The 14926-nt window shown below is 42.7% G+C and overlaps 1 protein-coding gene across 1 annotated transcript; it reads left to right on the top strand.

Annotated features, from left to right (window-relative positions):
• LOC133888471 (carbamoyl-phosphate synthase large chain, chloroplastic-like) lies at window positions 1-3314 on the top strand. The gene is made up of 2 exons (XM_062328743.1): window positions 1-1427; window positions 2299-3314. The coding sequence occupies exon 1, from the start codon at window positions 557-559 to the stop codon at window positions 1133-1135; it is 579 nt and encodes a 192-aa protein (XP_062184727.1). The 5' UTR covers window positions 1-556; the 3' UTR covers window positions 1136-1427; window positions 2299-3314.
• Window positions 3315-14926: the final 11612 nt, after the last annotated feature.

Here is a 14926-nt window from a genome sequence, read left to right on the forward strand (position 1 = left end):
GCGCCGCCCCGCCCGTCTCCTCCTTCCCGTCCCGTCTCCTCCTTCCTGTCCTCCTCCCACGCGCTCTTCCCTCTCCCGCTCCCATTCCCGCCCAACGCCTCCTTTACCACCTCCTTCCTCTTCACCGCGCCTCCCTCCGCGCGCCCCGCCTCCCGTCTCTCCTTCGTCATCCTCCCCGACCCGCTCACCGCCGCCGCAGCGGATGCGAGCGCGAGGGGGTTTCGGTGGTCGGGTGCGACGATGAAGATGGCGGCAAGCACGCCGGCTCGCCACGCATTGCGAAAGATGGAGGATCTGATCGGATCAGTCGAGATCGGGGAAGAGGCGGGCTCCCCGTGCGACGGTGGCTCACGGGAGCCGAAGGCGACACGGTGGACAATGCGGGGTCGCCGGATAGGATGAGGTCGACGTGGTGGCATCGGCGCTAGCAGGCAACGGCGGCGGAGGCGCGTACGAGCGCGGGGAGCGGCGGAGGCAATGGGATACGCAGGCGTGCAAGGCGCTCGTCGAGGAGGGCTACGAGGTGGTGCTCATCAATTCCTACCCGGCCACCATCATGACCGACCCTGACCTCGCCTACCGCACCTATATCGGCCCCATGACGCCGCGGCTCGTCGAGCGCATCATCGCCTCCGTGTGTCCCGACGCGCTGCTCCCCACCATGGGCGGACAGACAGCGCTCATCCTCGCCGACTCGGGCGCGCTCGACCGCCTCGGGGTGCGCCTCATCGGGGCCTCCCTGCCCGCCATCCGCGCCGCTGAGGACCGCCAGCTATTCAAGCTGGCCATGGACCGCATCGGGCTCAAGACGCCGCCCTCCGGCATCGGCACCACGCTCGAGGAGTGCCTCGCCATCGCAGAGGACATTGGGGAGTTCCCGCTCATCGTCTGCCCGACCTTCACGCTCGGCGGCACTGGCGGAGACATCGCCTACAACAGGGCCGAGTTCGAGGACATCTGCAGGGCGGGCCTCGCCGCGTCGCACACGCAGCAGGTGCTCGTGGAGAAGTCCCTGCTCGGGTGGAAGGAGTACGAGCTGGAGGTCTGCTCGATTGAGAACATCGACGACGCCTTGGGCGTGCACACGGGGGATTCCATCACGGTGGCACCTGCGCAGACGCTCACTAACAAGTGAGTGTCATAGGCTCAGGGACACCTCCGTGGCCATCATCCGGGAGATTGGTATGGAGTGTGGTGGTTCCAATGTGCAATTCGCGGTGAACCCTGCAGACGGAGAGGTGATGGTGATTGAGATGAATCCCAGGGTGTCCAGGTCGTCTGCGCTTGCATCAAAGGCCACAGGGTTTCCGATAGCCAAAATGGCCGCGAAGCTGTCAGTAGGTAATACTTTGGACCAGATTCCCAATGATATCACGAGGAAGACTCCTGCGAGCTTTGAGCCCTCCATTGATTATGTGGTCGCAAAGGTATGATTTTTATCTCTGTTTCTCAGCTTCCTTTAAATTGTGCAAACGAAGCTTCGCTGCCATATGCATCTACACTACACAATTAACTACAACGATGAAATTTTTCTGTATGTCCTTTGCTCACTCCTTGGTATCATCTATCAACTGGTAATGATTTATTTTGCAAGTATAATATCAAGATAATTAAACAGGATAAGTTTGACTTCTGTGTTTCATGTGTTGTCTGGTTGTGTTGAATACGTTGGTAGGCTGAAGGAATTGTAGCATTTGCACTGGCGCCTACTACTTAATACAACAGTGTTTATTTTATTTAAAAGACAAAGGTAGTAGCTTTTTTCAGGCATTTACTAATCCTCGTTGTTGCTTCATTGTCATCTTAGCCAAGCAACAGTAACATTGTATTGTTCACATATTTGTCAAATAAGGACCGGAACATCACAAATTCACAATCAATAGTTTCTCTATGATATGTGCACATCTTGAAGATCTGTATGTTGACTATTTCCTAACTTCCCTTGACATTCAATCTTTAAAGCATAACCTGTGAACAGTGACATCGTCTTTATCTGTAAATTGTTCTATATCATGGCTATCTTCTCAGATATTATCTCGCATTGTCCACAGCATATTACTCTGCTATTTGGACTGCATCTAAGCATTTACAATTTGGAATATGCTCTAACATAATCAAATGATAATCTAATCACTTACATTGATCCTAATTCCTAAACATATTTTCTGGTTTTCTTACAAACCCATATTTGTACCTCAGACATGCTCGTCATGTTGTTCATCATTCTCAGTTTGTACTTTACTTCTAATGCAACTTTACTGATCTGCTTTTCTGATTCACCTTGCATTTACTATGCAGATACCACGCTTTGCATATGAGAAGTTCCCTGGCTCTGAGCCAATATTAACCACACAGATGAAGTATATTGGGGAGGCAATGACAACAGCAGTAGTCAAACTCGATGCCCTGGCCTATGCGATTAGGCCCACTACCTAATATCAACACCTTCTTCTTATTGGTTGGAGCTGACTCACATTCATACTCATAAGAAGAGTACATGTAGGGGGTGTTGTCTTCAAACTATGCAGCACAGGTATCAACATGCTTATATGTTGGAGCAACACCTAATGCCATCTGACATCGCTCGATGAAGATGTCGTAAATGCAATCTGCTTGTCACTGAAACCCCTCCTCTTCACTTGATAGAAATCATCTTTCAACAACTGATCTAGGCTCCTTGAAATAAGGAACCATTTGTCAATGAAGCTAATTTCATGGATGTCTTCAACCCCAATTGAAGGCGGATTGGCTCCATGCAGCGGAGGCAAGCGTGAGGGGGGTCCGGCCTATTCGGTGGCCGGGTGCGATGATGAAGATGGTGGCAAGCACGTCGGCTCGCCACACGTTGCGAAATATGTCGGATCCTATCGGACCCGTTGAGATCGGGGAGGAGGCAGGCTCCGTGGCTCGTGGGAGCGGAGGCAACACAGTGGACGATGCAGAGTCGCTGGATCGGATGAGGTCGACAGTGGGTCGATCCTATGACTGATGTGGCAGCACGAGACGGTGCAACTGCGGGACAGCAACAATAACTGAATCGGTGATTGTGACTTTGTGCTCTAGCGACGACATCGGGAGGACTGTCGGCTTTGATGTCGACAGTAGGATTTTTGGTGTGGCAGTAGCCTTCATGCTGCCTTTGTGTTGCTGTGTGTATTGTAGTATAGGGACGACTTCTGTGCTAGCGGCGGTGTAATTTTTTAGTTTTAGCTTGTGGGCCCCACCATATGTATGCCATGTATGTACTGCATGTATGTGTATATGTGTACAGAAAATCTAGGGCAAACAAAAATCCTAGTTTTCATGTTGGGTACAATAATCTATGAAACATGATGATCGTGTGACAGAAGAAGGAGCTCGATGCCTTATAGACCAGAAGCACGCAGGCGATTCAATCCTACCAACAATGAGGTCGGTGCCTTTGCCGCCCGAGGGGGAGGCTAGCTCCACCTGCAAGCTTGGGTGGCCTCGACCACCGACGTGGGTCATCAGGATCCGACGTGGAGTGGCCGGCGGCAGGGTCGTGTAGGAGTCACCTAAGGCGGTAGCTGCTTCGATGGTGTCCATGGCCACAGCAACGTAGTGGACTAGGGAGAAACCGTGGTGCACGGAGGTGGCCTTGGGCTGACGCCACCGCCTGCGTCTGTCATGGTGCTGGGGCCGACGCCATGTGTGTTGACTCGTGGGTGATGGAGAGGAGTAAACAATGTTATCGTGTGCAATTTTTTGCTCCCGTTGCAACGCACGTGCACATTACTAGTATAATATACTAACCCTTCTGAAATATGTAATATAAATGCTGTGGTTAGTTAAGTGTGTTTAAACTTGTTAATTTTACCATTAATTCATGCATTGTTCAAAATTGGTGAAACCAATTTTGTTAATCTTGTAATAATGATTAATGTGTAGGAAAAGTAATAGCTCACATGAAATAGTTGTTTAACCTATTGTCCTAGCCTAATTTTGTTTAAGCATTTTTAATGTGTTAATTGTATAGAAAATAATAAAAATGATTTAGAGGTGAATACACTTCTAAAAATCATCTTTAGTCTATATCTACCTAGAAAAAATAATGGTGGACTTGTCAAGTGCCCACTTAATGTGAAGTTAGTTTTGTTGTGCTCTCTTTTAATTAAATGGTCCTTTGAACAACACCTCACTTATTTGTTTATACCATAAGCAAATCAATCTTAATTCAAGTGATTCTCATTGCATCATGTTATTTACTCAGTACCTCATCTGCCCTTAAATTTTTATGGCATTTTGGTACATATATCATAGCATTTTGTCACATTAATTGTGATACATCGTTCTTTCTTTTAGTGATCGATGAACCAGAGAGTGACATGGGTATCCTGTGGAACCTGACTGTGATATTGTGTGTGAAACAGCTGAGCATCAAGGCAAGCATCTAAGCATATTTTTCTTTATAATTTGGATCATGTGGAGTCTAAATTGATAAATTATCGCTTTATGTATGTTGTGCATGATAATGAGTCAAGGTCGGGTTATGTGGGTAGAACCTATATTGTTACATCACTCCTACCTTAATTTATTGATGTTTTCTATCCTTGTAACCCGGGTATAATATGTCATTGTCTGACTTAAAAGTTATCCGAGATACTTAAAAATGCATAGGTTCTCGGTAGAAGTCGAGCGGTGGTTGAACCATCATTCGTGAGTTATTAGACTTAAATACTTTCACGATGATAATGATGTTGGGATGAAGAGTTTGTGAAAATAATACGAGATGTGAGCGGTGCTAGAGGTAAGTCAGGAGAGGAATCCAGATGCCATAGACCATTTGCATCATTTAAGCACTGACTGTTATTGCAGTTGACTTTAGCACTTGTCTGTAGTTCCACATATATGGGACGGGTGAGCCGAGTACCTTATGTTGTTGTGACCTTTTGGCATGTGAGTCTATAGTATTGTGAGCATAATAGGCTATTAGATGTATCTAGTTTGCTCGGGGAGTAGTTCTAGATGACCTCCGTACCTATAGGTGCATGTTCAAATAGTTGGAGTTTATTTGGGAAAGGTTGTCACGTGAATCATTGCTTGTAACCGGCGGGTTGTACGGAGGGTGGTCTCATACCGTGTGGGTAAAGAAATACCCCTGAAGGGTGTAAGAATAATTTGAATTGCCGCGCTCTCGGTCATAAGCATGTTTCTTTCTATTTGCATCATTCGGAGAGTTCCGAATGTGGTTATGATAGTATGAGAGGAAGTGGATAGAGATGGTTGATGATGAGTTGTTATGGTTCTGAGTTACATATATGATTATGTTGATGATCTCAGAATAGGAGGGTACTTATGGTTAAGTGTTAATGCTCACACATTTGAGTCAATTTCCGCTTTTGCATATAAATTCACTTAACCTTATGGCCAATTCCTTGTTAATTTATCCAGATGCATAATCCTTGGAGTGAGGTTATTATATGTACCCATTATGAATTAAGTCTTACGAGTACCTTCGTACTCATGTTACTTGTTTGCTTTTTAGGAGGAGTTAGGTGCCGGCTACTTGAATCCCACAGAAAGCGGTGTGGTGGCAAGCAGTCGCTATACTACTTCTAACCCTGGTCGGTTGCCTTGTGCGTAAATGGCACCACCAGCCTTTATTTCTTTAGATGTTTTCTGCTGCGATTTATGTATATTTATGCTAGATAACACTTGTTTTTGTTTAGTTCATCAACTTGTAATCACTTGTAATCTCATTTAATCGCGATGTTGTGATATACATGTTGGTAGAGATATGTGTGGATAATAGTTCTTCTAGGAATTATCAAAACACACATTTCGGGACTGCTGTGATTGGATTCGGGTTAATCATTGGTGGCTATGATTGTTGTGATGAGTTGTGGGTTAGCATGTGGCGCGTCGAGAGACAGGTATGAGTTAGCTCTCATCTTATTAAATGATTGTTCTAATGATTGATTCAAATTTAATTTGGACGAATCCTCACAATATGGTATCAGAGCATTATTGACTGTAGGTTAGAGTAGTATGGTGGTCTTAAACGAAATATGTCAACCTCACTGAGAAAAACTCATTAATGCTTAATTTTATGCTCTAAGGATGTGATCTCTTTTACTCCTTACCTTTTCTTAGAGCTATCTCTTGTCTTTTGCTTCTTAATATGATTAAAATTATTCTCTGACTCACCTTGTCTTTCCTGGGTTAAGGGCAAGTTAGAAATGTTCTTTCGGTGTTTTATTTAAGGATGATGTCTTCTCTAATCCTTAATCTAATAATTCTATTGCACATCATCTTGGCATTGGTCCTCTCTATCTTAATTCATGCTTTTCTCTTGGATAGTGCAAAGGTGAGAGCAACCGACAAAGAGAAGGCACGATGAAAGAGTAACAAGGAGCGTGTCTTCCATGCTTAATAATTAGGCTAAATAAGCGAAGTATGAACATAGTTAATTAAGTGAAGCTAGTCAAACTTAAGTAACATGAATATGAGATAGCTAATTCTTCGCGAACTCATATAATGATTAGGTCGATATATTATGCCCTATATGTAATGACTTGTGATTTGCTTGTTGTGAGTTGTTTGTTCATGCATGTATAATGTGTTAGGGCTGCACTTGTTTACTTTGGTCATACATGATGTTGTTCCTTACTATTTTGTCTTATGACTTATGCTGCATCGACGCAATTGACGAAAAAGGTAAGAAGGTAAGGGACACATCCTGATAGCGGTAAATATTGAGAGCTCAACCATTGCGAGGTAGGAATCTGGTGTGCCCTGTACGACGATTGTACGGGCAATGAATAGGTTAGCAATAACATACGAACATTTACCATGCGATGGTGGTTATGAACATCTAACATACGATGGTGGTTATGGTTGTCTACCCATGTGACGATTACATAAGGTGTCCCGTAATGCGATGGTACAGGAAGTGAATACGTTGGCAACAACATACGAAACGTCGCTTGTGCGGCGAGTTGTACGAGCACCATTCGCGCGAACACTTTTATTTCCTCACACGAAGAGTGATGATTGGTGGGTCATTATATATTGAATGCATGTGATGTCTGTGATCTTGATGTTGGTTAGGGAGTGATGAATGTCAGGTGAAACGCGTAGTTATAAATGTAGCTACTTTAGACATGTCATTGCATGTATATGTTTTGCCTTGAACGAACTTTTGCTTGTAATAAGTTGTTGGTTAGGGAGTGATGAATGTCAGGTGAAACGCGTAGTTATAAATGTAGCTACTTTAGACATGTCATTGCATGTATATGTTTTGCCTTGAACGAACTTTTGCTTGTAATAAGTGACACCTAAAAAAAGCTGAAAAAAATTCAACAATTACATATCACACCTGCTAGTAATTTTGTGAATTTTTGTAGAATTTTTGAGCTCTGTCTGATAGGGTTGAAAATTCAATAAACTGCCAGATGTCCTGAAAACTGAAATCTGAAATCCCGGTAAAAGTTGAATTGCAAGAATTTTGTGTGCCAGTAGGTAACTCCTAAATTCAGGAAAATTCTACATTAGGTTGCTGATAATGTGTATAAGCTTTGTGAATATTTCTAGAAATTTTGGATAATGTGGGAGCTGTAGAAAAATCTGGAAAGGATCTGCTCAAAGATATCCAACACTTCATTTTTCACCCGGTTGCAACACCGTTCTTCCTAAGGTTCCTTAGGCTTGGTCCAGCTGATAAGTAAAGGGTAGAACCATCTAAATCTCTCAGTTTGCAACCTAATTATCTCCTTCGTTAATAGCCCTCCTCATGATCGAACATCTCGATTTGCACCCTTGTTGTAAATTGTGAGCTTGGAACTTTCTACTCGTCGCCTAGACTTTTTGAGGTTAGAATAAAACCTTGGGACCAACCCAAAAGACTACGACTACCAGGGGAATAATACAAGCTAAACCTTCTTTGATAAACTCACAAGCCTTGCCCTGAGAATGTTAGATGGTTTGCAATAGAGCTTGAACGTACAGATACAAGATCTTTGATATTGAGATTCCTTCCATCGATGCCCTACTAAACTCTAAAACTTGTTAAACGACTCTTGTTAGACCTCCTCCCATAGCCCGAGTGCAACGCATGGTCTAGAACTAGGTTGTCCCATGCATGTCTAAGTTGAGGGGAATGAGGATGTCCTTTAGGAGTTTAGGCTCGTTAACACATTGGTGAGGGGTTAGTGTTTAGGGAAAAACAATAGTTAACCACCTAGGTACCCAAATGTGTTCCATGACCCTTGCACTTGTACTTAGAAAGCGTAACCGAATTTTCGCAGATTGGTAATTCTTGGTTGATTTTCACGTACTAACTGTAATGGGGAAATTGCATGATATGCAGTTAGTCGGATTTGGATCAAATCCATAGTGTGTTTTAAATCTCTTGAATTCCTAAAGCCACATAAGATGTATTGAATGCCCGCGAAGAAAATTTCACAGCATTATCCATTCAAATGGAGTTTATCCTGTATCCAGGATATTCTACTCTTGATTGGATAATTGGATCAATTAATTTAGCACAAGCATGGTTTATCAGAGAGATAGATACAAATGCAACCATCTTATAGATGCTTCATGGAGCATCATAAAGTACCATTAATGGTCCAAATAATGGCTGAATGAGACAACATATTTTTCTTTGAAAGTGATCAAAGAAATTAAGTTGCTCATGTTTAATTTTAAGGTAAGAGGGTCTCAAAATTAATTCTCATATAGTACAAGAGGTACACACTTATGGCACAAAGAGGGCCTCTATTAATTTCCATATGGCACAAAAGGTGCACATTTATGTTGCAATAGGGCTTGAAAATTGATTATAGAAATTATTTGCAATATTTTATGTTGTGACCAACAGAATTGACAATAATTTTTTGTCATCATCCCTAAACCGGGATGGATAAGGTAATCATGCTAAATCTTGAATTTACCAAGATTCTAAAAAATTATTGTATACGCAACATGTGTTACATGATTGGAGTATGTGTAATACAATCCAGATGATATGGAAGAAATTTTCTCAAGCACTTGCTTGTCATATCGGTTGGATTTGGTGAGAAATAAATATTCATTACCATTCTCAGTTTGGCATACCACAATATTGATTTTCTTGATTATCATGTATAGAAAGACATTATTGTATATAGTGATATACAATATTCAATATCATGTAGGATAACAGTGTGCATATGACATTTAGGGGAATATTAGGAGACTAATTGAGATCTCCCAAAATATATTTGGAAATAAAGTCCACAAGTATGTCATTTACACTAAGGATATCATCCTTATGTCGGACCAAATCATGTTCTCCATCTGATGAATGATTTAAGAACAATCTGGTGGCAGAGTGTCATCTAGTTGTGCATTGAAGTGAGCTTCAAGCTTATCCCCTTTAACTTTCTTGGCCCTACCAATAAATTTAAGATACAAATACACCCAATATTTGGGAACCTGATATTTGTTTGTACGGTGAAATGTACATCCACGTTGTTGACAAACTAGAGAGTTGCCTATATTATCATTTCCTCTTAAACAATCTTTGCATGTTGGAAAGCCTTCACTTTCCCTTTGATGTCCAATTGTTCCATTTATGACCACGAAATTTGTATCCTGAGTGTTATCATGTACATCAGAAAAGGGCGTTGCACCCGTTGGGTGAATATGATGACAATATTGATGTTGCAATATCTTGAACGATGGATGGAAAGTACATAAAGCTTTCACAATCATCCGAAAATTGTGGGATCAAATAATCTCAATGTAGAGAAGATTTCATGAGCTTGAGAGTTGTAATCTGCAACATACTAAAAGTTTAGAAAGTGAAAGAAAGACCATTCGTGTTAAGCATCGGCTAGGATAACATATTGTTGCTCATAAAACTCTTGTTGGGAGGTCCAAAGAGCAAGTGGATGATGCCATAAAAATGCAAAGTTGCATATTTGTAATGCTCGAGAATAAGATATGCATTCTCTGGTGGTGGAGTTATGGTGGCAATATACTTTCGGGCAGCCAAATTGAGTTTGACGTCTATGGTCTACGTTAAGGAATTGTTGCCATCCAATGGAAGTTTCAAAAAATTCCGTTAGGTAAAATGTCAGCCATGTCCCACATGAAATGGCATGGATTGATTTACTAAGAGAGTAAATTAATAGCAAATGTTATAATTGCTTGTATAAAAATGCTAAATGTTTGAAATAACAAGTGATGTATATCTTGATATAGTATAGGCGATAAATCACTGCTATTATGTTAGACTCTATTCCATATGGAATAGATGACAAAAGTCACTTCCAACATATAGATTCTGTACAAAAATATGGGATAAACATGATGAAGATAATAACCAAAATGGTGTAGACCTCGCAGTATTGGACGAGATAACTTGCTGTTATTGACATGGACTCTATTCAATTATGACGGACGACGCTACAGTCACAACCAATGTCAAAGTCTCAAATACCTTGTGCTATGCCAACATTGTTTCGAAGGTAATAATCAATTTAATAGCATTTTACATCAATTTTCTACGAATAATTTAAGCTGAGGCTTAAATAAATAATAAAGGTAGAATATGCTTATTCCATTAATAATTCGCAATGTGAAAATTGCAAGGAATAAATAAAAAAGTGTAAGAAACTGCAACAGATTAAATGTCAAGGTATTACAGAGGTAATACTTGTATAATGCAATAATGCACATTATTTCTGCAATTCCTAAACACCGAAAGGTTTGGAATGCATATTTACAAGAGGTAAATAAAACATAACGCAATTTATGTAAAAGCTGAGGGCTTAAACAAAAATATTAAAAGCGTATAATATTTTCATTTGGATTGCGATGTCCTAAGAGCCTTAATTGCAAAAAATGTGAAATATAACTGAGGTTATATTTAATGTGTGATGTAATGGAAACTAAGGGGTTTAAGTGGTAGAACACATCACTATGCAATTCCTTACGACCTGAGGGTCTGGAATGCATATTTACAAAAGGTAAATACAATACAGTGTAATACATTTAAACCAGAGGGTTCATGTCTTTAGGCACTTTAATGGCTTGGATATCTTCTCAAGTGTATGTGAGCTTCTCTGAACCCTAGCACATTCAAATGACCAAGTTGATGGGTATTTATAATCTCAACCCCGCGGACTAGTCGTTGCCCCAACGATCACATTTCTTTGTACTCAACGGATGGTCCGGTATGTGCAACATTATAAGCGCCGAAACATCTAACATGTACTCTCTACAAACTAGCTGTTGGAACTCTACTTTCTTTCTTGTGAACGTCATAAGGTCTAGCGTAATATCCTCTTTGAATGCTGGAACATCCAGCGTGCATACGATGCCAACTGAGTGTCACACCCGGTTTTAAGACCAAAATCAGATGTAAACTATATGTATGCCAGGATCAGTTATTCATACATATAGCGACTTCATTAGTGTAACAGACACAGTATTTCTTATTACAATGCTAAATTATTACAAAATGACCAGACACGGGTCTAAAGAAAAGAACACCACAGCGAAAAAAAAAGAACGGCGCAGCTCCAAGCCAACAGGCAGCCGACCGAGAGTTCCACAAGCCTAGAACTCGGCATCATCCTCGGGGAAGTCATCCTTAGGAAATTCTTCAAAGGTTTCACCGTCTGAAACAGCAAGCGTGAGTATTTCCAATACTCAACAAGTGGGGGAAAACATTTAATTTGATATGGTGGCTTGAAACAAGGCTTCCTATTCTCTAGGGTTTCATTTGCATAAAAGCCGATTTTTAGCCCTGAACTATGGAAAACAAATTTTTATTTTAACCGGGAAAAGATGTACCAAAGATTTTCTTTAACCTCCGGGAATTCAACCCAATTCCCAAAGATCTTCTTTAACTCCGGGAATTCAACCCAATTCCCAAACCAAGAGAAACACCCACCCGACTAATCATGTGAGTACGACTGAATATTCAGTTTGACACTCTACCCATGAGTTTGTACACTTTACCCACGAGTCGTGATCTTCTCTGTTGCCGGCACCTGACGGTACCTTACACACTTCTGGGGTGTGCGCCAAGAGATCACTACGAGGCTTTTCCAGAGAGTCTCCCAGTATGCACTCGCCCACTGAGGTTTCACCGCCGTACATAAGTGGAGTAACCCTCCACCCCAGAAGCCTCCTCTTGTGCCGGGTAGAATCGGGAAGTAACCCTTCCTTATTTACATATCCGATTGGCTCATACAACACTGGGAGAGCATCTAGTTACTAGGCCAAGCCGTACCATATTGGTCCCGTGGTTGCTCTGTTTGCCATGGATGTTTGCTCCACGAACCGGTCCTTAAAAATGGTCTGTGCAAGACCTCCAATAACCCCATAAGGGTATATTACCAAACATTTCCAAACAACCAATCATGTTGGGAAAAGTAGCCCTTTCTTGCCCAAAACCCCAATTATCTTTGTTGTTAACTCCCTTAACAACATTAGTTTCCATGATGTTCTTCCTATATCAATTTTTAGTTTATAACTCAAGATTCATCACCTACACGCCACATGTTCATCTAAACATGGCTAAGCATAAACATGATGATCTTGTATGGATAAAGCATCTATATCTAATACTAGTATTTGCTATACTACCCATTTTGTAAAACAGCATGCATATTTGACAAAGCCTCGCTTTATGTAAAGACTGGGTTTGCAACATGGTCAAGACACTTGTCTTTGTTGAAGTGTTGCACAGGTCCTTCAAAATCTTCCTCCTGAAGGTTGCCGAACTCCTGGACTGAATCGTCTACACGAGCACACAATCTAGCATAAGAACAGTACACCAAACATTCCTAAAACTAGATAAAAAAATCCTATAAACAGATTCTACGCGACGCTACGATCATTTGAGCGTGAAAATCGCCTAAATCGGAGCTACGAACAAAAAGTTATGATTATTTGAAGTTCCAGGGGTGTTTCTGCATAATTTCCTTATTATCAGAGAAAATTTGAATTGTTTTTATACTGAAAAATTGGATTTATGATGTCATAAAGCAAAACAGATTTAATTCTTAAAAGAAAAAGGCGTGGAAAAGGTTCACGGGGCTTGTGGACCACGGAGGACACGCCGGTCCACCGGTCCATGGTGGACCGAGGGATCTACAGACTCAGCCGATCTAATCCGGCCGTTGGTTGGAGATCCGACGGCTGAGATTTAAAAGGGGTGGTGCCGGTAGCTTTCAACGAAGGGGGCGACGGCCGGCAGCGCCAGGGGCGGCGGCGAGCTCGCCGGCGATGCGCCAAACGGCGCATCCAGCCACGGAGCTCAACGGCGAGCGGCGCAAAAGAGAAAGGGGGAGAAAGGGAATCTCACCACGGGTTCGACGGTGGCCGAGGAGTACCGAAGATGGCTGGCGACGGTGAGGGAGGCCGGCGGTGCTTCGGTCTTCGGTGGAAGTAGAGTCCGGTCACGAGAGACACTCCAAAAAGCGCCGAGGGACGAAGACCGAGACCCTACGGAACCATTTGAGCGAAGAACAAGGTTAAATGAGGCTCGGCCATGGAGGAAACGGGCGGCGGCTGAGCTTCTTACCGTCAACAATGGTGGTCTCGGCGGAGGACTTAAACTCGAGCGCAAACCGAGGGGAAAACGGATGGTTCGGGTGGGGAATGAAGCAACGATGCCGAAGGAGGGCTTAAATAGCCAAGAGGGGGAGGGAGGCGGCCGGATTCGAGAAGATTGGCCGGCGGCCCCAATTTTAATCCAAACTTCGGTTTCCATGCAAGTGAGAGGGGAATCAAGGGGGAAACGGTCGGACTGGGGGTTTAAGAGAGAGGGGAACGCAGCCATGCACTTTGATTGCCGAATCAATGCGCGGGGAGGCGGTGATTTGAAGCGGCGGCGGGATTTGGGAGCTCGGGAGTTCGGCGTCGGGAGGAGGTAGAAGGCGAGCCGATGGCTTCGAGGCTCGGTGCTAGCTTCGGCTCGGGCTCGGCGGGTCCACACGTCAGCGAGAGTGGGGTGACGGGGTCGGCTGGAGTGGGAGGCGGGTCGGCTCGGCGCTGGCTTGGGCCGGCGCTGAGAGGGACTCCGGCCCACGCGGGAGGGGAGGAAGGGAGGGGGAGAGGGGAAGTCTGGGCCGGAAAAAAGGATTCGGCCCAAATGAATTTCTTTATTTTCAAAACCTTTTTCCAATTGAATTTCAGTATATTTTCCAATGAGGTTTTAAAGCGACGAAACCTAGCGAAATTTTGTAAACTTTTTCCACCCAATAAAACCTTATTGCATCTACAACGGCATGAATGCATTCAAACAATTATCCTAGGCCAAGTTAATTTTAGAAATTAGTTTCCTATTGAGCTAAGTTGCAACACCTGAGTTAATTTCTAGGAAATTTTAAATTATTGCAAAAATTTGAATTTTGGGTGTTACACTGAGCCATTTGCAACCTCTCTGGAAAAAATAGTCTGGCGTGTTCATTTTGTGAACGCCAGAACTTAACATCCAGCGTGTATTAGACTTCACTGCAGACTTTTGTGAACGTTGGAGTATTTTTCTTTGTGAACTCCGGAGTATTTTTGTGAACACCGGAGCTTTTTCTTTGTGAGCACCCGAATATCCGGCGTGTATAATTTCAGTAGAAACAACAATATGTATTTTGAGCATAACTTTTCGCTCCGAACTCCGATTTTGATGAACTTGGACACTATGGAAAGCTTGTGAAGAGCTCTACGAGATTGTATAGAAATCCATCCCACTTGATAAAATAAAAATTCATGGGACAAGTCCAATTCATTCCTCTCATTATCTCGGTTTTGGGTGACTTCTCTTTTGTTGCATCCGTGAGACATACTAAAGCATATACTTGACAAACATGTTAATCCCTTTGACTATATCATCATTAATCATCAAAATCACATACATGACCTAAGAGAGTAATGCTCTCTACAATCTCCTCCTATTTAGTGATTGATC

Source organism: Phragmites australis, chromosome 1 (genome assembly GCF_958298935.1).
Source record: "Phragmites australis chromosome 1, lpPhrAust1.1, whole genome shotgun sequence".
NCBI lineage: Eukaryota > Viridiplantae > Streptophyta > Magnoliopsida > Poales > Poaceae > Phragmites > Phragmites australis.